Raw genomic sequence first — 24,633 nt, 5'->3', positions numbered from 1 at the left:
TCCAGCATTTGAGAGGGGAGAGGAGCTGAAGAGCCCTGGAGTTGCCCCTTAGTCCTGGAAGAAGACTAGCTACAGCTGCCCTGCCAAGCCTGGGAGTGGTGGATGAAGAGCCCCAGAGGAGGCTTTGTGCAAAACTGATTGGGGGTGGGGGTGGAAATAAGTGTTAGGCAGGGGCGGGGCAGATGTGGACGGGAGAGCTCCCGCAACGGGGGCCTGAATAACCGTACTAAGGGAGGGGAGCACTGACAACGTGCACGACCATACAAACACGGGAGTGTTGTTCAAAAATTAAGACAAATCAAAACCTCAAAAAATCCTCATGACGGTGGGACCCATCTCATAATTTCAGGGGGTCTGACTCATGATTCGTGAACCTTGGGGGTTGACAACGCTGCACTTTGCATCATGAGCCTTAGCTCAACCCAAGGATCCTCTTCCCCCCCCCCATCAGAGAATTTTGTCCTTATGACCCCCCGAGTATCAACCTCCTCCCCCGCTCAGGGGTACTTTATCAGTACCACACTCTCCCCAACAGTACCTCAGCTTGGCATCCAGTAGCAACGCCTAAGCCCAGAGGCACTGTATAAAGGTCTCTCTCACCTCAGTCACAGGAGGGAGGTGGCGAGCCGGGCATAGGACATAACTGCCTCAGAGGCTGAGATTCAAATTGGCGGGAATTTCCCCGTTCCTTCTCAGTCAGCTACAGGCTGCCGTAAGGGTCAAACGCAAAGTCGCGCCCGAGGAACTAACTATCGCTCCCCCCGCCCACTAGGCTTGGCCCTTTACTGCCGTTGCTAAGGTAACAGGTTCCGCCTTCATCCCCAGAATGCACTGCGGTTATCCTCCCTCGGCCATTGTTACATCCGGGTACCCGATAGGAGGCGCTGGAGCGAGCGGGCGGGGTCTGTCTCCTTCAGTCAGTGAGCTGTAGAGCCGCCCGCAGCCGCCGAGGGAGGCTGGGTCCCTCTGAGGAGCCTGTGAGGGGAGCGAAACCCCAAGCGCTGGAGCATGGCGGTAGGTGCTGCTCATCATGGGATATTTTAAGGAGCGGGGAAGCGAGAGGAATGGGGGCATCTGAGTCAGGGGAACTGGATGCGCGCGTAGACAAAATGGCGCCCGCCTCCTCCCCTTGCCGGCGCCATAATAGGCTTCGGTGTGGGGGAGGGGAGGCCACTTGCCACTTTCGCCTCTTCTTCCAGAAGTTTCTATTTCTGCCCCCTCCCGCCCCGGTTTGGCGAGAAAAGCAGAGAGTCTTGGGGATGTCTGTTTTGGGCTTAGCTACCTGCTGGCCCTCAGGGGCGGGTGCTCCTGCGAAGGGGGACGGGGTGCCTTGAAGTCCAGACTCTCCATATTTCGCGTCCTGGCGGATCCCTCTGTTCCTCCCCGCCCCTTTATACCTTTCTCCATGTTTGGGACTAGACCTAATATCTGAACATATTTTCTAACACGCAGTATTTAAACGCACTCAAAACCTGTCCCGATGGGTAGCTTTAGTGGGAGATTCCCTTAGACTTCTTTTTCGCCTTTTCTTTTTTATATGTGCGGCTCTTAAGAGGGGGATTTGCTTTTTTGGTTAAAGTATTGGTTAAGCTTGAGGTTTTAATCTTGTACTCTATTCCTGATTAAAAATTCGTGTTTGTAACTTTTAAGATGCAAGTCAAACATAACTGACGAAGAAGGAAAATGTAGTAGGCAAGTTAACATAGGCAGGATTTTCAAAAATAGGGATTTTTGGTGCACCAAACGTGAGCTGCCTTAAAGGGACTTGATTTCTTGAAGTTGGGTGGGCATGGTACTTTCTGAAAGCCATGTTTCTTCAAGTTTTTTCTAATTGGGAGAAATCACTAATGTCTTGCAAATTTTGGCTGCAAAAGTAAAGAAAAACTTATCTTTCTCTATTTTTGATAGAATCATTTTGCATTTATAAAATTAGTATTTTGTATTTGACAAGTCAGATTATGTGAATCATTTAGTCTGTCACATATAGGAAGGAAATTAATGTCAAAAAAGTGAGCTGTAGGTCACGAAAGCTTATGCTCAAATAAATTTGTTAGTCTCTAAGGTGCCTCAAGTACTCCTTTTATTTTTATGGGAGTAGAGAGAATCTTAGATTTGCTATGCACCCCAGAGCTGTATTGTGATGGTTCTCAGGGTACCCAGAATTAGGAGTCACCTTGTTACCTGCTTGCTCCAGCGTGAGGAAGTCTTGGTTGTACTTAACTAGGTGTCATCTTAACATGCACCAGTCTGTTACTCACTTGTCTTGACCATGCCAGCCATTACTGTGCCTTGCAGTTTAACAATCCCTGTACTCCAGTGCCTTTGAAGTGTTCCCCTGTGATAGCCAGCCCCTGACATAGGTTACACACAATTACCAGATCTGTTATTCTTAAGGGAACAGAACACCCCAGCTTGTAAGATTCAACTCAGGATCAGGACTTTGCTTAACATTAAGCACTTTGAAATGTTTACATTGAAAACAAAAATATATTATCGAAGATTCAGGGTGAGTAAGAATATTGGAAGCAAATACTTTATATATATATATAAAACAATATAACACACTTTCTAGAGACTAAATTTAACTACCAGGTTAATCTCCTATCTAAAGAACTTGATCTCATCTAAAGTTCTCTATAGTAAATACATTGTCCGTTTTGTTTTCTAGGTGCAGGATGAGGGAATGTCATCATTGCCTCATTGTCTTTGCTCATAGACAGAAAACCCACCCTTGGCTTGTTTTTACTGTGTGCTCCTTCCCTGTTGATGTCACATCACTTCATTAACATTAACTTTGTATGTAAATGGGTATCTTTGTGCTAGTGTATACTGCTTAATCTACATCCAGAGAGACACACACTTTTTACCTCCTGTCTGGAGGAAAACCTGTTTTTCACCTTTGCTGGTGATTAATACCTCGATACTGACTTTAAAAACATAGCTCCTTGCATAGTGTCTGTGTATATGTTTCACAGACCGGTGTGACAGCAGCTTTGATTTGAGATCTCACATATTCTTTAATGAACGTAAGGTACAAACCAGACTCATGACCTTTCTGTAACCCTTTGCCTGTTGGAATTAAGAGGTCCTTGGGTCACATACATGAATTAGCTTTATGATGCAGCTCATTGAGTCCATTGAGCAATAGCTTGTTTTCACAGTTAGGCCCTGATACCTGCAGGGACTTAGACATGTGGCTAAGTTTGCCCATTGTGAATAGTACAACTCAAATCAATAAGACTACTCGCAGTGTGTGAAGTAATAGGCTTACAGTAGAACCTCAGAGTTAGGAACATCTCTGGAATGGAGGTTCTTTATAACTCTGAAATGTTCATAACTCTGAACAAAATGTTATGGTTATTCTTTCAAAAGTTTACAACTGGACATTGACTTAATACAGTTTCGAAACTTTACAAAAAATGCTGCTTTCCCTTTTTTAAGTAGTTTAACACAGTACTGTACTGTATTTGCCCCTTTCTTTTTGGGGGTGGGGAGGGTGTCTGCTGCTGCCTGATTGTGTCCTTCTGGTTCCAAATGAGATATGTGGTTGGCAGGTCAGTTCGTAACTCTGGTGTTTGAAACTCTGAGGTTTTACTATATTTTCTGCTGGGCATGGTATGTGGACATCAAAAAAGACAGTAAATTAAAAAAAAAAATTGTTTGACTGGTACTTCAGCCCCTCATCTCTCTATTCTCCAAAGAAAATGGGTTTAAAATTTAATGTCAGCTTTTTAAAATACATCTTAAAAATATACTCCAACTGAAGAAATAACAGACACTGGTTGAGTTGTTGAAAATAAAACACGTCAGAAATTTTTTTGACACCGTAATATAAATCATCCTGTGAAACTCATTAGTTGTGGGCATCTGCAAATATCCCACATGATCACTGTACCAACAGTACTCTGAAGCACTCCCTCTCTCTAAAAAGTATGAGAAACTAGTTAGAGAGCTTTGGAATGCCAAGGACTGATGGAATGGCAAATGTGGGGTTGTTATGCTCCATTATCTAAAGGTCTACCATGGTTTCCTGTGGGCTGGGAACTTTAGAGTTAAATATGACTAGACAAGCAAAAGTCAAGATATTCAATCTGGGGACTAATGCTCTGTTAATATAAGTATATTAGCAATATAAAACCAGAATTTCCAAATATCAAATTTTGAAAAGACTAGTACACAAACATTTATTTTGGGTACATAGGTGGAGGATGCTGTATCTTGAAAATCATGTGCATAATTTCTTTTGATTTTTCAAGATATGTAAGTGGAGGACACCTTGTATCCAAAATACATTTTTGTGCGCTACACGTTTACAATAAATGCTATATGAGAGAGATGTGGTGTGATCCTGATAATAGAAAAATAATAATTGCTTGCTTGCTTTCTCACCCCAGGCGAGTGTTAGAGTAGAATTTTGCAAAGATGCTGGGGTGGAAGGAAGGAAGCAGTGAAAAAAGAGTAGCTGCCTGGACAACATGGAGTGGGTGGGCTAAAGCATGTGAATATTGAGGAGATGTGAAAGGACTGTGTAATGTCACAGATGAAAAAAGCTCACCATTAGTACACTATATATAGTAAAAGCTTTTTTAAGGGGCATGCTGAGGGAGTGGGGGGTGCCAGTAAATTAAAAATGCCGGTTAACTCAGAGGGAGAGGTTTGGAGTGCTGGGGGAGAGGGGTTGCCGGGCACAGGCTCTGGGAGGGGGCGTGGGGGATGGGGGGAGCTTGAGGTGCTGGATGGGGTGGGGCACTCACCTCTGGCATCTCCCCGCCCCCTACTGCTCCTGGCAGAGGTGCGGCCAGGCGACTCTGCAAGCAGGCACACTGCCTCTGTCTGCAGGCACTGCCCGGCCCAATGGGCTGGGAGCCACGGAGGCAGCAGAGCCATCTGGCCACACCTCTGCCAGCAACGGCAGGGGCGGGGAGCTGCTGGAGGTGAGTGCCCCCCAGCCGGTACCCCAACCCACTGCCCCAAACCCCCTCCTGGACCCAAACTTCCTCCCAGAGCATGCCCTGCAGCCCCTCCCACACCTCTGCTGGCTCCGCACCAACTGGACTTTCAGTGCAGATCAGAAATGCTGGTTTATAGAGCTTGCCAGTTGGTGAACTGCTGGATAAAAGAGCTTTTACTGTGGCATTGTTTTTACATGAATAATCAGAAGAATAACTAAAGTAGCAGGGTGCATTGATTTAAATTAAGGCAATTTAAATAATGATTTAAATCACCAAGTGGAAAACCTAGATTTTAATAAACTTTTCCATTGTACTTCCTTTATTTTCTAAAGAAAGGTGCATTCTCATTGGTTGATATAACCATTAAAACATGTTGATTTACAACAAAATAGAGCTTTTAGACTAGATTTGGTACATCTTTTTGCAACCTGGGCGGGTATAACTGTATAAATCTATTTAAGCAATTATATAGCTAATATTTTCAGATTCTTATTAATTGTACATTTCGGTATGTTAGAAAATGGTGAATGATACATTGATTATTTACTAAATTAACTTTTTAGTTATGATTTGTGTCAAGCTGCAGTAGGATGGTGACTGGAATTTAATTTAATTACACACAACAGCATATAAAAAGAAATTTTAATCAACAAAACCTTTAATGTTTTGGATACATAAACTTCTTATCAAAGCCTGTTTCACATTTAGAACTCAATGATTTATTAAACAGAGGGATTAACTAATTAATTAATTAAACAGACTATTTCAGGTCCTCCCAGGAAAATTTTCAGATATGCCTAGTGATTGGATCTTATTTTCCTAGTCTTGTTTGATTCTCTTGAAAATGAGACAGTCTCCTAAATTATTTAGGCTGACCTATTGTGCCATATTTAAAAAGCTTGACTTCAAAAGTAAGATTTTTTTTTCCCGATTCTTTCTTTATGTAGATAAGGAGCCTTTAATTCAAAGTTGTTGATAGTCTCATGTATTCAGCAGATTAATTTTTTAATTTAATGTTGTAAGAGAAAATAATGAGTTTAGGCCTTAACATATTTTGTACTGAATTCAGATTTCATTTCAAATGGGTTTATTTTAAAAAAGAAAATCTTACAATAATTTACAGTGAAAGAAACGGATATAACCCGCTTTTCTTGATTTCCTCCCTCCCGCTGTTAAATAATTAGGTTTTTAAATCCTCCCTGTTAAAATCTAGTTCTATCCCTGAAATTGATGCTGTTTAAAACAAAACAAAAAAAAATCATCAAGGTAGTGTTCCATATTTGCTGTCTAACTGATTTCTACATCTGTTTTGTTCAGTTTGCCAGTAAAAGCATGGCTTTTCTCTCAGCCATACAAACTCACCCTGGGCTTAGTCAAACTGGATTCTGTCCCTCTTGTCACCAGTAACGCATTCTTCAGGGCAAATTATGCCCTCAGTGAAATCTCTGCCACTTAGTTGTCTTCACAGGTTTGATTATGCCTTCATTTCACCTGTCAGAACCACAAATCAGTGAGAGCGCATAGGTGCAAATGAAGGCATAATCTGGCTTTGCAAAATGTCTTGGTGGTGATGCATGAAATGGAAAGAATTCATCTTAAATGTCAGATACCAAGGTGAGTTCATGGAGCTGACGACAAAACTGGGGAAGAGTGGAAAAAGCATGTTCTTGCAAACTGAGCAGATCTGATACAGAAATCATTGAGACACTATGTGTATGGATCCCTCCTATTCTTACAAACACGCATTTCACATGGAATGATATTTTAATAGTAGCACTGCTATATGGCTGACCATTGTTTAACATTTAGTAGCTTGGAGCTCTGTAAGGATACTGTTTTGTTTTTTATTTCATGTCTCTTTGAGGCCAATTCTGCATTGCAGATTTTGGTGCTTAGAGCACCATGTTTTAGCTCTGTTGTGCCCTGATTCATAACATGATTTAATCTGGCCTGGTTGTACAGCATCATGCACCAGAAGTAACCTTAGTGATATGAATTTATAAAAGCAGCATTAGGATGCACAGATAAATAACACAATTTGGAGAAATTCAAAAAAACTTCAAATGGTACACAAATTAAATGTGTACCAAACAATTCAGAAGGTGACAATTTTTCACTGAAAAGTTAAAAAGAAAACAAACCCAGCTCATTTATGAAAGTCCAATCTTCTTCTTTAAGAGTGTTGTTCTTTTATGGTTATGCTGGTTTTGGGTGATGTTCTTAGTAATTCTGTTCTCCACACTAGACTGGATGCAGCGTATCTTGATAACGGTGCAAAGAGCAACTGTCATTTTAGTACACAAACATGGAGACAAAATGATTATGTATCCATAACATTCACTAGATAGAAAATCAAGTCATCCTGGAATGTTTTAATTTTAAAAGATGTCTGATTTAGTTGAACACTTTAAGATCCAAGGTAAAAAGAGCAGCTTATGTGCTAGTGTATCTCATGATCTTCTCATGCAAAGAAAAAAATCTTTGATCTTAAATTTAAAATATTTTAATCTGTCCATGTAGGGTAGCGATACAGAACGAGATGGAATAGCCCCAGAAAAATCATCCCCAGAGAGAGAGAAGAAAAAGGAACAGTCAGATGCATCTAATTCTCCTAGAACCTCAAAACATCATTACTCAAGATCGCGTTCACGCTCAAGGGAAAGAAAACGGAAGTCAGGTATGGTCAATCTCAAAGTGATGTCGCTTTACCTGTGTAGGTATTTATTATAACAGATTGTAAAATGCTGTCATAGTGTATAAAGTTGATCCTGGCTCAGGAAGTTCTGGAGATGTGCAAATAAGTTAATGAAGCAAGTTATAAATTATCTCTGATAGAGAACAAAATTTTTGATTCCTGTGGATTCACTACCAGCAAAACATGTAAATTTCATCCTGGCTGTGTGACTGTCCACATCCTTTTGAAGAAAACTGACATATTAGTCATATCTGCCTGAATTTAATTAATTTCTTATAGTAGAATACAATGTTTAAAAATACTCTAAAATAGAAATGTGCACACTTGCAGAACTTGAATCTCTGTTTTTAAAATATAGCTTTGGAAAAGGTTGCTCTCGAAAGTCTGGTGCTGGTGGCTTAAGACTGAGAAGCTGAAAGTCTGGAACTCTACTAATTCTGAGCCTGACACTGTTTTTGAAATACTTTGTACTGAGACTTGATAACTTTTTTAAATGATTCATGTGCTGAAAATAAAAATTGAATATTTTTCCAAAGCCCAATGGATATTTTTCTTGGCGACTCATAAGTATTAGAAATAGTTAGAAAACCTGATGTGTAAATGTCTTCTGTTAGATGTGTTTGGATTAAGACACTTTACTCCATGGTTTATATCCTAAATACAACAATTATGTTCTAGCTGATCAGGAAGTAAGTATGAAACAAACTAATCAGGCAAAAGTAAATAGCATAAACGGTGAAAAGAAACAAATTTTAAAAATTCTCTATTCTGATAATATGGTTCCTAACATAGATAAGGGGTCTTTAAGTATAGTTTTTAACTTTTTGTTAAACTTTTACTATTGACTTTGTGGGGTAGAAAAGCTAAATGTAACTTAAATGAGTATAAACTAATAAAACTAGACAAGAAAGTTCATGTTTACTTGATAACTAACAAATATTTTCTTCTTCAGATAACGAAGGAAAAAAACACAGAAGCCGGAGCAGAAGCAAAGAGGTAATTAACACTTTGTAGTGCTTAGGTAATTGTACAATACATCTTTAAAAGTATCTTGTAGTCATGTGCGTGTGTGTAAAACAATATATAAATGACTTTATGGTAAGTACAAAAAAACCATTGGAAACTCAAACTTAAATGGGTATGGAGTACCTATCATAGTGAAGCATGATTGAAGCCATCATTTTGACAAGAAGGTAATAGTTTATAGCAAAATTGCATTCAGAAACTGGTAACTTAAACTTCTTGTGGAAACAGCCAAATTAAAATTTCATATGGAGAAGTAGAATTGGTGTTCTTGGTGACTATCTCACAGAGCTTCCATTAACCAGAAGCCTTACGTCTTCTGATGCCTGACCCCTGCTCAGGGGTCTCAATGTTGAATACCCATCTACCTCAGGATATTTCTTCAAAAGAAATCCCCACTGACTAAACTCTGATGATTGCAACTTCGAGTTTTAAGGAATGCTGCAGCATTACATAAGTAGCAATTTCAGCAAGAGTCAGCTGGAAGTGTGGCTGTGACAGCAAAGAGCTCACAGAGGGCTTCTTTAAAAATCGAAGGCAAGGGGAATGAGAAGAGGCAGTAGCAATGGTACATTGGAGATAACTGACTTACCTACCAGAGAAGAGGTGAAAGGAGCAAACAAGGAGCAGCAGAAGTAGCCAGGAGGGAGGCTGTCACGTGGGGCAGTAATAGGCTGGGTAGATGGGGAACTCCTAAAATTTTAATGTGGGACAGGAACTTTCCCTTCCCCCATCCCAATGGAAGCTCTGTAACAATTAATTTAGGAGTTTTTGTGAAATTGACTATATTGTTTAGATCACATGATAACATTTCTATAATAAATCATACTCAGCGTGCTAATGCGCGAAGAGACTGAACTGAAGACGCTCCAGACTCAGATAGCAAAATTATAAGCCTACTTCATGATAAGGTAACTATTAGTCATTCAAACTCATATTTCCCTTAAAAATATCTTAAATCAGTTATGGGATGTAATGGTGTTTTATTACTGAGTGTATGTCTAGAAGACTGAAATTAAAAAAAAATTCTCATTACACTAAATGTTCAGAAAGTTTTTTTTTCTTCACTTATAAGTAATTCCAGCGTTTTACTATACTGTTAGGTCTCAGTGAACCTTTTACATCTTGCAGGTTGATTTAATTGATGAGCAGGTTTTTCATGAATAGGTCACCTGGATAGTGTCTCATGGTACATCTTAGCTTTCAGATTGTTTTTGCTGGGAATTGCAGGTTCTTAACGTTGTTTAATGACCCCAAACTAAAGACTAAAACATCAGTAGCTGTTTCTGAATATATAGGTCAAAATGTCTTGCATTGTATTCATGGATGTGAATAGTATTAAGTAACTGACCTTAAAAATAGACTTCTGTTTAACTCAACTATATTTCCATATATTATAGCTATTTTATGAGATAAAACTATAATAATAGACTGTAAAAATAGCAAAGATATTTCCAGTTTGTTAGAAATGTGTGTAATGAAGGATCTAGTACATTTCTAAAATATGAAATTTACCAGCAAAAGTTTAGTTTAAAGAATCTGGGTGAAAGCATCTTAAAAGCTTATTGTTGGTATTATCTAATTATGACAAGTCTGTTCCAGGCTTGACTATTTTAAGTGATAAATAGGTAGTTGGGGGAAAAGGATATTTAAATGTTCAATATTAGGTTAGAGCAGATGTAGCTGAACCTGTAAATTGACTGTATTTCAAAAACGTAGGATTTGCGCTGATACTGCTATACGATTATATTTCGATTTTTTTTAAATGACTTAAATGGTCTAAAGAACGAGGAGTACTTGTGGCACCTTAGATGAACAAATTTATTTGAGCATAAGCTTTCGTGGGCTAAAGCCCACTTCATCAGATGCACGCAGTGGAAAATACAGTAGGAAGATATATACAGAGAACATGAAAAAATGGGGGTTGCCATACCAACAAAGAAAGTAACAGAACACCACTAGCCGTCACCTTCCGCCCCCAACTAAAACCTCTCCAGCGCATCATCAAAGATCTACAACCTATCCTGAAGGATGATCCCTCATTCTCACAGATCTTGGGAGACAGGCCAGTCCTCGCTTACAGAAAGCCACCCCAACAGGAAGCAAATACTCCCCAGCAACCAGACACCACACAACAAAAACACTAACCCAGGAACCTACCCTTCCAACAAAGCCCGTTGTCAACTCTGTCCACATATCTATTCAAGGGACACCATCATAGGACCTAATCACATCAGCTACACTATCAGAGGCTCGTTCACCTGCACATCTACCAATGTGATATGTGCCAGCAATACCCCTCTGCCATGTACATTGGCCAAACCGAACAATCTCGATGCAAAAGAATAAATGGACACAAATCAGATGTCAAGAATTATAACATTCAAAAACCAGTCGGTGAACACTTCAGTCTCCCTGGACACTCAATTACAGACTTAAAAGTCATAATTCTCCAACACAAAAACTTCAAAAATAGACTCCAACGAGAAACAGCAGAACTGGAATTAATCTGCAAACTGGACACCTTTAAATTAGGCTTAAATAAAGACTGAAAGTGGATGAGTCATTACACAAAGTAAAAACTATTTCCCCATGCTAATTTTCCCCCATTGTTACTCACACCTTCTTGTCATCTGTTTGAAATGGGCTATCCTGATTATCACTACAAAAATTTTTTTTCTCCTGCTGATAATAGCCCACCTTAATTGATTGGTTTCATTAAGAGTTGGTATGGCAACCTCCATTATTTCATGTTCTCTGTGTGTGTGTGTGTATGGATGGATAGATAGATATCCTGCTGTATTTTCCACTGTATGCATCTGATGAAGTGGGCTTTAGCCCATGAAAGCTTATGCTCAAATAAATGTTAGTCTCTAAGGTGCCACAAGTACTCCTCGTTCTTTCTGCTGATATAGACTAACATGGCTACCACTCTTAAATGGTCTACAGTATTTTGTATTAGAAACAGCTAGTAAATAAGCTGGATATATTAAGAAGAAAAATTGTTTGTCATGGTTTAGTCTCCAGTGAAAAAACTGATAAAAATCAGAACTGACCTTGCCAAAGTACTTTTGGCACTGCAGCTATAGAAGGAGGAGGAGCCTGCTTTAAAAAGAGGCAATGCAGAAAAAAATTGCAGTGCAGCATTGCAGGATATCTCCATTTTAAACTAAAGTGTGAGGCCTCAAATTTAACTTTATTAAACACCTTAGTTAAAGTCATCAGTACGTACTTAATCATGGGTAGAAGAATTGTTAAACTTCAAATAAAAAGTTGTTATATGTATGTCTGAAGCTATGTCTGGGTTTACAAATGTGCTTGTGTACATGGTATGTCTCTAGACATATTAAATGTACTTTATTTACAAATATCTACATGCGTGTATATACATGCTCAGACACTGGTAGAAACAGAAATGTGCTAGGTTTTTAGCATTGCTCCATTATAGATGGTGTAACCAGTAACTGAGGATGAACACTGTTTTCCTTGTAATGCTTTGAACTGTCATGTCAGGAAACAGTGTAATAATATAGTAGAACCCCTTTTATCTGACCCTCCATTATCTGGCTCTCCATATTAACCGAACAACCAGCGTGCATAGGTCCGGAAGTGGGCGGTCTCTCTTGTGGCCGCAAGATGGTGCTGCCCTGCACTTTTCCATTCTTCGGATTATCTGATTTGGCCCTGGTCCCAGTTAGATTGGATAAGTGGGGTTCTGCTGTACTCTGATGGGTGCTTTAGAAATACCTAAGATAGGTGGTGGGGGAAATGATAGTGTGTACTTGCAACATTGGGTAGATGATGGTATTAAGTAAAATAGCCATCACCCTTGACTGAGCCACACTCCTAAGGTTACTAATGTTGCATCACAACATATCATTTTTATCTTCTGATACCATACTAACTCTTTTTGTTGCACTATCTTCCTGAAAGAACCAACTTCTTCTTAAAACAGGCAAGAAGACACGAGTCCAAAGAAAAGTCCTCCAAGAAACACAAATCTGAGGACCACAATGAAAAAGAACACTCTTCTGACAAGGGAAGAGAGAGCCTAAATTCATCTGAAAATGGTGAGGACAGACACAAACGCAAAGAAAGGAAATCATCAAGAGGCAAAAGTCATTCAAGATCCAGGTCTCGTGAAAGGTAAGTTGTCTGTATATGTGATTATTGAATAATAATCTCTTTTATCCTTCAAGTGCTTGACAAAAATTGAGTGCTTTGGAGTTTTATTAGATTTCCTGTGTACAGCTGAATTGTGTCTAACTCTGGGTTTTTGAAAAAAACAGATTTGTTGCAGAATGTTAACTCTAAAGTAGCAAAGATTCCCGTTTTATCATGCAATGCATTTAATGCTAGTCCAGATTTTTTTTTTCCTGAGTTGATAGTAAAGTTATTGAGCCTCTTTAAGGCTTGATATAGATAGTGTCTAAAATTAATCCAACATATGCATATTAATTTATGCAATGAATGTATATTGTATAAATATTTAATCCCTAAGCATCGATGACCGTACATTTTCTCCTACTGTCAGAGCATTGCTTTTCCTTTTTTTGTGTTTAAGGTATTAGAGTTCTGCTGTCTTAGATAAGCAACTCAAGTAAGCTCTGAAAATTGGGACTCCTGCATTGGAATGCTCTTTTCATGTTGTCTGGTTACTGCACTAACATATTGTGTATCGGTATTAATGAGTAACATTGCTTAATGAACTAGTGGCTTTCTTATAGTGGTAGTCTTTGGGTTTTTTTTCTTTCATATCCCTCACTTAAATTGTTCAGGATACTAACTTTATTACTGGAATGTATGTTTTCAGGCGTCATCGTAGTAGAAGCCGTGATAGAAAAAAGTCACGGTCTCGAAGCAGAGAGAGAAAACGCCGAATAAGATCTCGTTCTAGATCAAAATCTAGACACAGACATAGAAGTAGAAGCAGAAGTAGGACTAGGAGCAGAAGCCGGTAAGTATTATGTTCTTAATTTGTCATTTGTGTAAATGCTGTTACTGGACCACAGAGACTTTGTCACCACTCAAATGTAGCACATTTTAAAATCTGTTCAGATTAACTGAAATGGCATAATTTAATGGAAATAGCTTTCTATTGCATTAATAGCTAGAGAGTCCAGTGTGGTAGTCACTGTACAAATTCATAAGATGATACATTTACCCCAAAGAGCTTACCATCTAAGAGTTGGGTTCTCACCTTTTTTTAGGAGAATGACTCCATGGTATAACTTAAAAAAAGTGTCTTGGGACCCCACAAGTTAAAGATTGTTGGGGGGACCCTATAATCTGAGACAGTATAGATTATAGGATTTTGAAAAACGATATGAACCCACAGAGTGAGAGGTCAGATGGCTTTGTTAAAATTGCAGAACTAAGTCCAAAGTTATGGCTTTGATTCCCATCTCTGCCACAACTTTGCTATATGTCCTTGGAAAAATCACATGATGTTTTTAGACTTCAACTCCCATGGCTATAAAATGGAATTACTTAAGTGCAGAGCTATAGAGAATAACTTGTAAACCACTTTTAAGATCCTCTGTTGGATGATGGTATAGAATACGAAGTATAATTTGTTACTGATAGATGCGTAATTCCATTTGAACTACTTTTGACTGAATTATTTCTGGTCAAGCTCGCTTTATATTTCAATCTAACCTGTTCATGCCACGCTTTCAGTTTAGTCAGCTTGGAGTATAAAGTACTTAAAAAGAAAAAGAACAGTGCAGAATGAAAGAGGCAACAAAATTTGTTGTTTGATGTTACTAGAGTGGTGAGATTGCCAAAGTGCTTGTTAAAAATAACTTTACTGTATCTGCATCTTGTTGTTTCCAGATGGTGCTTCTCTGTAAAACACACTTCAGGAAAGGGGAGCTACCCACCTTGAAAATACTAGCTATCAAAGATATTGACCCTCTGTATATCTGGTGCACTTGACTCCACAGCTTTGTTTGTTTGACAGATCTGGAGCCTTTTGCGGTTCTTGGTGGTTGTTGTTTGTTTGGTTTTTTTAGCTTGTATTGAGATAGTGCACTTGTATTCTTAGTAGTGTGTTTAATATGCTAATTTGCCTATGGAACTTCAAGATAAACTCACTGATGAGACTTGTTTTATTGCAATTCAAAATTAAGTACATGAAAAATTTAGTAATACCATCTTTACTACTGTCTGCTGCCCAGTGAGACTCTTGCCTCATTGGAGCCAGCTACCAGCAGAATAAGGCATGAATGTTCAGAATATCAGAATCTAGTTGTATTTGCCATCTTTTGCATAATATGCTGCAGTTTTTGTTCTGAAAAAACAAATGATTTGCTGCAAGCTCTGATCCAAAATAGGTGGTAGATGCTTATTCTGTTCAACAAACTTGGGTAAAAAACATGTGAATTATAGATGTGAAAGTGATACACCCTCAGAGCTCTCTGAGATCCTCTGAAATATTCAAATTCCCATCCTTATAACGTAACCCAAATATTTCAGGTAATGACTTTAGTTTGGAAATCTGTAGTGACTATTTAGCATTAGATTAGTTTATAGTGTCCCAGTGTGTTCCACTATGAAAATCAGGGTTCTGGTGTAATATTACAGTGACACTTGTGAAATATTCAGCAAGCTTCATCTGATCAGCCACAGAATTCAATAGTATGGTTTTTCTCACAAAGATATATTATTTCAACATGCACTTCTCAGAAGACAGCTGAGGGGACATACGTGACATAATGAACATGCTCCTGCTGATATTTAATGTAGGATTTTAAACTGGTTTTTTTTTTTTTGGTTTTTTTTGTTTGTTTGTTTGTTTTTTTGGGGGGGGGAATATGGAGAATGGAATGTGTCAGTTCCCTTAGAGTTCTAAAACTACAGACTGCATGTATTTTACAAAAACAATTCAGTATCATTTAAAAGCTGTCTTTCGTATATTTTAATGACCTTGTGTACACTCCCATGCATGTATTCTTGCTTCCTCTTCAAGAACTGAGTTAAAAAATAACTGAAACCAAGCAGCAAGTGTGCAGGAAAAATAAAGGGCTTTCAATTTAGTCATGACCTTGCCAATCAAAAATATGCAGTGTATTGGGTTGCAATAGATCATGACAGTAATCCACTTTTTTGGTGATTGCTGTATTCAGACGTAATCAAAATCCTGGAAAAATGAGTCATTAATATTTGAAATAAAGTGTGAGTGGGTCACACAACTCTTGTGCTTTTTCTCACAGCAGTTGCGGCCTTCGTATCACATCTGAGCTCAGTTAGTCTTTTGAGGTAAAACCACTGGACTGAGCTCCAACAAAAATTTAATTAGCAAGACATGGTTATACTTCCACCACAAAATGAAGCCTCCTATTTATTAAATACTGCATTCGCCGTGATACAGCGCAGCATTTATAGTTGTCAAAGCCTGAGTTACTGGTGACCATTTCCAAGAAACTCCCCAGTCTCAGTTTTCCAAGTGAGCTTTCTTTTTGGCACTTAGATGAGTCTGAACTCTTTGTCTTTTGGTATTTATAACTTGGTAGCAGTTCTGCCATTGTCTTGCTCAGATTCAGATCTGAATGGGGTGCATAAAGCACACAGTAACCATTTTCCAACTCTAAAATGCTCAGATACAGAAGTTAAAATTCTTTAATTTTCTTGATGCCTTGGTTGGGCACATCATTGATCAGTCTCTGATAACTGGTGTTATGACAGGTATGCAGGTGTCTCTGAAACATATGCTGTGGATTGACTCAATTCTGATGAATAATACAATTCTGTGCCAAGTTTCACAGTGCTTGAGTCAGTATTTTGACTGTGATCTCTTCTAATGAGATAGTAAACTGACCTCTTTTGTTCTCCATTAATTTTTAGTGAAAACTGATCTATTTTGTAACTTTACTCAGATAGAGTTAGTTCACTGCAAATTGTTTGCAATCCGTGCAGCTTTGAAAAAAAGGAGCAGAATATTTAAAATAGCTGCTCTGTCCCCAACCAGCCATATTCCTTATCACAGCTTATATTTATGCTTCATTAAATGTCAAATGGCAAAAACTTCGGTCACTGTACATCTTAAAATACTTTCAGTCTGTCTGTGACATTATTTAAGAGCCATGTGGGGTGCTGTCTCTGCAATTTGCTGCTTGTCAAGCACTTTCAGAAATTTAGGATATGGTGGTTGTAACGTTCCTCTTGTCAAACGCCTTGCAATTGAATAAATCTTCCATGTCTTGTAATCGAGTGATCAGTGATGTTGGATGAGAGAATCGGTGGTAGTTGTGCTTCACATTGTGTCTGAGCAGCTATTGGTTAGCAGCAATATTTTTTACAGTCAACAGAAAGCGATCATGCTTTATATCAGGAATTATATTGCTGGGGAGGAAGGGGCTTACCAGACGAACTGGTGTCCAGTTTCTAACATTTTTCTTTAGTGCCCAAATATTCTATAATTGAAATTAGCTTCCTATCAGTTTACTAGCCTTCAGAAAATCCATGCTTCAGAGTTCTCTGCACTGGATAAAAATTCCAAATGAGCAGTGTTCCCTTTCAGGGGTATTTGTATGAGCTTCTGAATCCCTGGGTTCAAGGTGCTCTTCTAACTTAATCTTAATTTTACAGCTCTTAGTTTTAGCAGAACTATTGCCAAAAAATATCTATGGAGTTATTTTCCTCATTTATGTCTAAAGATTCAGAAGGAAAGTCTATTAGGGTTTAAAATCATCCAGTCAGAACACAGCATCTGCAAAGCAACAGGTGATAGGTGACTACCCAAGATTGGGCCTCTGTTAGCAATTTTGAAATCTTGCAGATTTATTATTATCCTGCTTTCTTGTACCGAGACCAGTGTTTTTCCTATGTATGTAAAACCATTCCTCCTCTAGAGGGCCATGCATTTTTTCAGAGCTAAGCTCGCTTTTTGACCTTTTATTAAGATTTTTTTTCCTACTTCACTTTAAGATGTAGTAATATCTAGTATTTGACATGATAGTGACCTATTCATAAAATTATTAGATTACTGTAAATTACTCCTTCAAACTTTTCCCCATCAAAAATAATATTTTTAGGACAGACATCGACCTGTTAGTGTTGGGTGGGGTATGGAACTCTTCCCCAGTCATTTTATTGAATTTCACACCATTACTTCGTGTGTTTCTGGCAATCTTAAGATATTGGTTCAAAAAGGGAGGCGCCCATGGGCATCTGTTATGTCATATTTAAAATTTTGAATGTCATAGCGCATAAGAACTCTAGATTGTAGATTTCAGTCAGAGATGAATAAGGAGGAACTTCAGTTCTTAGAATTGAGTGTTCTAACTTCCCCTATTACAGAATTATGGCCTCAGTATTTTAATTTATTCACTCCCCCCCACGCCCCACTGATGTATTGTTTTATATTTGTAATTGTGCTTCCCACATTTTAACTCTCCACTGTGTCCTTGGAAAGCAGTTGAAGGATTTTAATGTTAAATTATTTGTGGAATATTAAAATACACATGGATTTATTTCAGTGACTAATGGATCTTTTTATTAATATGGTCACTTACAGAGAAAGAAAGAAGAGAATTGAAAAACCCCGAAAGTTCAGCAGGAGTCACAGCCGAAGTCCAAGTCCACCACCTTTTAGGGGGCGAAACACAGCAATGGATGCACAGGAAGCATTAGCCAGAAGGTACTCAATTTCATTTAAAAAAACCCTAACAAATACTACAGACCGAAGTACTTTCCCTACCTATTAAGGACAGTGCAAATAGTGACAGTACAAGATTTTTTACAGTACTGGAATCAGCCAGTTAATGCCAGTTGTGGCTTTGGGGATTTAAACAGCAAATCCACTTAAGACTGGATTAAGACCACCAATTCACTACTGGTGCCTGTGTGTGGTGTTAAATTATACTTAGAATTTTCCTTACTGCTGCTAAGCATCTGTTTGCTACCATCTGTAATCTTTTTTTTTTTTTTTTTTAAATCTTTAAATGTTTACAATTTAGTTTCCCCTTAGAGCTTCCAGGTTTCTGTGTAAATAATGGTAAAATTCATGTTCATTCTGACTTGTCTTACATAAATAATAGACATTTATATGGAAGCTGACCAGTATTGCTAATCTTTTGCATGTTAATGTGTTTCAATTACTTTTTTATTATGTAAATCACTTGTAGGTTGGAAAGAGCAAAGAAATTGCAAGAACAGAGAGAAAAAGAAATGGTTGAAAAACAGAAACAACAGGAAATCGTTGCTGGTAAAAAATAAATAAATAAATTTTTTTTACCTAAAGTATTCGTACGGAACAGTAAGGGGAGGAAAAATAGGATGTAGCTTTGTTAGATCTTGGACTTAAACAGTTCTGCAGAACCAACTGAAATACCTTTAACCCTTTTTCCCTTATTCAGTAGTTAATTATGGTAACTTGGATCATATGGTGTTCAATTGCATGAGAAAATGTTTGAAAACTTCCTGTTGGGGATTTTATTGTTTCCATCAGTGCCCAGCACCACAATCACCATCCTGAGGATGACTTGATAACAAGAACTCTGCATGTTAATTATTTGGAGGGGGGACACTTCCCACACCCCATGCCTGAACAAGCACCCAAGAGCATTCCTGAGCCCCTGTTGGCCGAGGAAATGAGAGAATTGTATTGAAGAATAGTGCTCTAATTTCCCATATGGTATTCCAGTCAAGTGCTATATTACATATTATACTTATTCCAAAAAGTATACATCACTATCTTCTGGCTTTTAATTGTTCATTGCTTAAAAGTGATGAGGGATGTGCAGTTCTTCTTTTTTAGCTATTGGTTCAGAAACAAATTTTGTGAACTTGGTATACCTAGTTTTTTTAATTGTCTAAAAGAATACAAGGGGAGTTTTAATGTAATGTTAAATTAACTCCATTTCACTAAAATTCATTGCAGACTTCCATTTTTAACATAAACCTTGCTATTTTCTAAAGTGTATCCCATGTCTCATCCTTACATTTTCCATCTATTTTCTAATAATGCAAGGTAGAAACAATTGCTAAAATTATACTGGAGTGTTGCTCTAACTGATTATTCCTCGTGTTGAAAATTTATTCAAAACTTTAACATTTACTTTCATTTCCCTCCTTTCTCCCCCCCCCCTTTTTTTTTTTTTTTTTCTCTTTCTCTTCAGCAGCTGCTGCCACTGGGGGTTCTGTCATCAATGTTGCTGCTCTTCTGGCATCAGGAACACAAGTAACTCCTCAAATAGCTATGGCAGCTCAAATGGCAGCACTACAAGCAAAAGCACTGGCAGAGACTGGAATAGCAGTACCTAGCTATTATAACCCAGCAGCAGTGAACCCGATGAAGTTTGCTGAGCAGGAGAAAAAGCGGAAAATGCTCTGGCAAGGGAAAAAAGAAGGGGTAATTCTCTCTTTTCTACTTTTAGTGTGGAAGCATCTTAATATAAATCTGTTTAAAATGTTTGCTTTCTGTGGGACAAGATTAAACTGAGAAGAATGAAATTGCTTGTTAACACTGACTATTTCTGTTAGCAACAGCACAACATTAAATTTGGAGTGTAGGAAATAAGAAATGACCTACTCCTTGAATGTCAGATGTTAGTGATGAGGGCCATGTAAGAACCCAGATACCCAGACTGCTCCTAAGGCATAATTAAATTTTAAAATAAATTTCTTGGGTTGCATAAAGGTTGCAAGTAAATATCAATTGCAAGATGGTCTTTGCTATGCAGCCTGTTTTAAGCCTAAAGACACGAAGTAAAAGCTCTTGGTTTCCATGAAGTAACGTTCTGACAAAATTAAAATATAATGCTTATGCAGCCTGTTATCCTGCTTTGACACCCCCCCCCCACCCCCCGAACATTATTTCTGTCATACCATCACTGTGGAAGTTGGATTATTTACTTTGGATAAGCTGTTTTTCTGGCACACTGCAGGCTTACAGTAAATGAATTCTGCAGCCTAGAAAACAATGTCTTGGGTATAAAGCAGCACATTAATATGATAACAATTTTGTGCTTATAAAATTGCAAATTTGTAGTCTTTAAATCCTTATTCGTTTTAGGCTGTCACATTTATAATAGTATTTACAAAAATACAGATCTTTGAATTAAAAAATAAAAGGTTTTGAGGGTAGTTGAATTTGAGTAGAGTTTCAACTTTCTACCTCCCAGTGCCAAGGATTTGGTATTAGTGTTTAGTGGTTGTAAACACCATATGTTGCTATAAAGAGTTTGTGGTACATCAGATTCATTGCCACCAAATTACCTTAATAAAAAGTTCAGGTTACTTTTTATATTTGGATTTTTCAAATTTCACTTTCTACTTAGTGTCTATTATAGAGTGAAAGATTGAAAAGTAGCGAAAGCTTCAAACTATGCTGTTGGACAAAATAAGAGACATTGCCAGCCAGAAAAACTCCAGTGTCCCATAAAGTATAATAGTAAAGATAAACTACACATGCTCATGTCCCATCAGCTCTACTGCAATAAAGAAGTTCAGGGGGACTCAGTCTGTCACCACCGATATGTTCAAAGCAGTAAGTGTTATCTGGGAAGGATAATCATGAACCAGCTTCCCTTCTGGAGCTCATCAGAACTCCTGCTTATAATGAGGGTTTAGTGTTTCAACAGCACTACCTCCCTTTCTTGACCTACAACACCAGACCTGGACTAAAAATTTGAACTGGGAACTTCTATATGGCAATAGAGAATAATACCACCAAAGCAGGCCATTGTCTAGACCCCTTAGTGTCAATCTTTTTAAGGCATCTTTCTGTCTGTTTGTTACTACTTGAGTTGTAACTTTATTGGAAATGTTCTGAAAAACTTTTAAATTTGTGTAATTGTTTCCTATTCTTGTAGGATAAATCACAGTCTGCAGAAATATGGGAGAAATTGAATTTTGGAAACAAGGACCAAAATGTCAAATTCAGAAAACTAATGGGCATTAAGGTATGGAGTTCTGAATTTCTTTGTATTTGGGTCTATAATCTTAATATTCCTTAAGAGTGTGTTTTATGACTGACTGATATCCATTTAAATTGCTTAAAAATAGCTGAAACCACATTTTGGGGTTTTCCAAAATTTAAAACTTGAATTCATGTTAAGATGCTGTTTGTGAATTTAAATCAGAAATACTTCCCAGTTCAAGTAGAAGTTCTTGAACTTGCTTTGAGGAGATTCTGACTAAATTGTCTGTCATGGCTTGGAACAGAAACCATTGTAGTTTAACTCAACTCAATATTCACCATCCGTAGTTAGCTACACAGGGTTATTAAACGTATTATTTAGTAATTGCAGATATGTATATAAATTTAATTCAAATTATTCTTTTTTGTACGAGGGCTGTCAAGTGATTTTAAAAAAATTAATCACAATAATATTTTTGGATGTTTTCTACATTTTCAAATTGATTTCAGTTACAACACAGACTACAAAGTGTACAGTGCTCACTTTGTATTTATTTTTGATTACAAGTATTTGCACTGTAAAAAAACAAAAGAAATAATTTTCAATTTGCCTAATACAAGTACTGTAGTGCAATCTCTTTATCATGAAAGTAGAACTTGCATATGTAGAATTATGTACAAAAAAACTGCATTCAAAAATAAAGCAATGTAAAATTTTAGAGCCTGCAACTCCGCTCAGTCCTACTTCTTGTTTAGCTGATCACTCAGACAAACAAGTTTCTTTAACATTTTCAGGAGATAATGCTGCCCGCTTCTTGTTTACAATGTCACCTGAAAGTGAGAACAGGCGTTCTCATGGCACTGTTGCAGCCGGTGTCACAAGATATTTATGTGCCAGATGCGCTAAAGATTCATATGTCCCTTCATGCTTTAACCACCATACCAGGGGACATGCTTCAGTGCTGCTTGATAACAATCCAAAGCAGTGTGGACCAATGCATGTTCATTTTCATTATCTGAGTCAGATGCCACCAGCAGAAGGTTGCTCTTTTAAGACTTCTGAAAGTGTTCTTCATACCTCGTCCCTCTTAGATTTTGGAAGGCACTTCAGATTTTTAAACCTTGGGGTCAAGTGCTGTAGTTATCTTTAGAAATCTCACATTGGTACCTGCTTTGCGTTTTGTCAGATCTGCAGTGGAAGTGTTCTTAAAATGAAAAACATGTGCTGGGTCATCATCTGCGGCTGCTATAATATGAAATATATGCTATAATATGAAATATATGGCAGAAGGCAGGTAAAGCGGAGCAGGGGACATACAATTCTACCTCAAGGAGTTCAGTCACAAATGTAATTAACACTTTTTAATGAGCATCATCAGCATGGAAGCATGTCCTCTGTTTGTTTTTTTACAGTGCAAATATTTGTAATAAAAAATAATATACACTTTGAAATCAATTACAATACGATGCAATATATAAATGAAAATGTCATCGAAAATATTGAATAAATTTCAGTTGGTATTCTATTGTTTAACAGTGCGATTAATCGCGATTAATTTTTTTTTTTTTGAGTTAATCGCATGAGTTAACTGCTTTTGATCGACAGCCCTACTTTGTACTAATAAAAAAAAAATCCATTGAGAATAAGGAAGAAACATGTTTTATTATTTGGGAGTGAAGTGATGATCAGACTAGTAAATTAGAAAAAACAATTCCAGTTGTTACTGGATTTCACCTCCAACTTTAAATTGTTCTACCTTACTGTTAAATATCCAAATGTTGATTTCAGTCTAGCTTTTTTTAAAGCTGAGCAGATGTTTAGTATAATTCAATATTAATGTTTTTCATAGGTGAGGGGAACTTACTTAAAATTAATCAATTTTGCTAAATGTCATTATACTTGAATGCCCCTTCTGGCACGTAGTTCATATTATTGCTAATCATTATTGCCAGCTGCTACAAACAGCCAAGTAAAAGGTCTTGTATGAAGCTTAAAAAACAGCTATAATACATTAATGTTTTGACTGTTAATAATATTTTAATCTTTTTCTATAAATCACTTGTCTAATTTCTAGAGTGAAGATGAAGCTGGTTGTAGTTCAGTTGATGAAGAAAGTTATAAAACTCTGAAGCAACAGGAAGAAGTATTCAGAAATCTGGATGCACAATATGAGATGGCACGATCACAGACTCATACACAAAGAGGAATGGGATTGGGGTTTACATCTTCAATGCGAGGAATGGATGCAATTTGAAAAAGAACATGATTTTAAAGTCTGGGACTTTGTGAATGATTCCCGTTCTGAGGTTGGGTCCTTGTTCACCAAAAAGCTAGCATTCTAGCTTGCATGGGTGTTGCATTGACTTTAATTTATTGAAAAAGTACAATTTTTCTGTAAATATGAGATCAGTGATACTGGTGTTAGTGTTGTAATCAGGTTATACCCACTTCCATTAAACTTGACAGAACTATAGAAGGACAGTATTTTTTAGTTAAAGTTCTACTTTTTCAAACAAAGCAGCAGCTGGGGTAAACTCATACATGGATATTTCGTGTCCACTGTCTTGTGTACTTTTGTACTTTAACCTTGTACAGTTATTTTCAACTCTTGAAACATGAAAGAAACATTGTGTAGATGTTATCTAGCAGATTGGCCAATTGGCACATTAATCCAGTGCAAAAACCTGGTTAATAAACATGTTTTTCTCTAAACTGCTATTTTTAAGTTTACTTAAAAGCTTGTTTTAATGGGTTACTTTTAAGTTATCCCACCCATAAGTAATTTTTAAAAGTTATGTTGAATTTCCAGCTATTACTTTAGCACAGGGAGCTCTGTAGTAGAATAAGAAAAAAGGTGAATGTCAGAGGGGTGGTATTAAAATAATAGTAATGGGTACAGAAAATTTGTTTTTTAACTTGTCAGTTTCTGCTTGACTGTTACTATGGTGTACCTAATGTGTCCCAATGTATTAGCAGGTTTTGGAAAACCCAGCACCTACTAAGCAAGGGATTAGTCCTCTCATGAGAGTGAAATACACCACTTCCCTGAGCTACTCCTTCATCCCTAGCCAAACCCCCTTCCTCCCTAGTCTCCTGTTGG

At 37.6% G+C, this 24,633-nt stretch overlaps 1 protein-coding gene across 7 annotated transcripts; it reads left to right on the top strand.

The window, feature by feature from the left end:
- Positions 1-864: 864 nt before the first annotated feature.
- RSRC2 (arginine and serine rich coiled-coil 2) lies at positions 865-24,362 on the top strand. 7 transcript variants are annotated; one of them, XM_073313357.1, is made up of 11 exons: positions 865-1,014; positions 2,669-2,796; positions 7,473-7,629; positions 8,600-8,643; positions 12,626-12,816; positions 13,484-13,627; positions 18,188-18,310; positions 18,798-18,877; positions 19,794-20,023; positions 21,486-21,575; positions 23,608-24,362. In XM_073313357.1, exons 2-11 carry the CDS (start codon positions 2,767-2,769, stop codon positions 23,785-23,787), a joined length of 1,269 nt encoding a protein of 422 aa, XP_073169458.1. In that variant the 5' UTR covers positions 865-1,014; positions 2,669-2,766; the 3' UTR covers positions 23,788-24,362. The 7 variants fall into 7 exon arrangements, with proteins under 7 accessions (XP_073169458.1, XP_073169457.1, XP_073169464.1 ...); XM_073313356.1 differs by having other exon boundaries at positions 19,791-20,023; XM_073313363.1 differs by having other exon boundaries at positions 12,604-12,816.
- Positions 24,363-24,633: the final 271 nt, after the last annotated feature.

The sequence above is a fragment of the Lepidochelys kempii genome, chromosome 15, assembly GCF_965140265.1.
Source record: "Lepidochelys kempii isolate rLepKem1 chromosome 15, rLepKem1.hap2, whole genome shotgun sequence".
In the NCBI taxonomy this organism is placed as follows: domain Eukaryota; kingdom Metazoa; phylum Chordata; order Testudines; family Cheloniidae; genus Lepidochelys; species Lepidochelys kempii.
This window is presented reverse-complemented; position numbering and strand designations above follow the sequence as displayed.

Excerpts from the sequence above, each read along its gene's own strand:
- RSRC2 (XM_073313356.1), top strand. The coding sequence starts at position 2,767 with ATGTCACATCACTTCATTAACATTAACTTT. Across the intron at positions 7,630-8,599 it reads GGAAAGAAAACGGAAGTCAG|ATAACGAAGGAAAAAAACAC; the intron begins GTATGGTCAATC and ends TTTCTTCTTCAG. Across the intron at positions 8,644-12,625 it reads GCCGGAGCAGAAGCAAAGAG|GCAAGAAGACACGAGTCCAA; the intron begins GTAATTAACACT and ends TTCTTAAAACAG.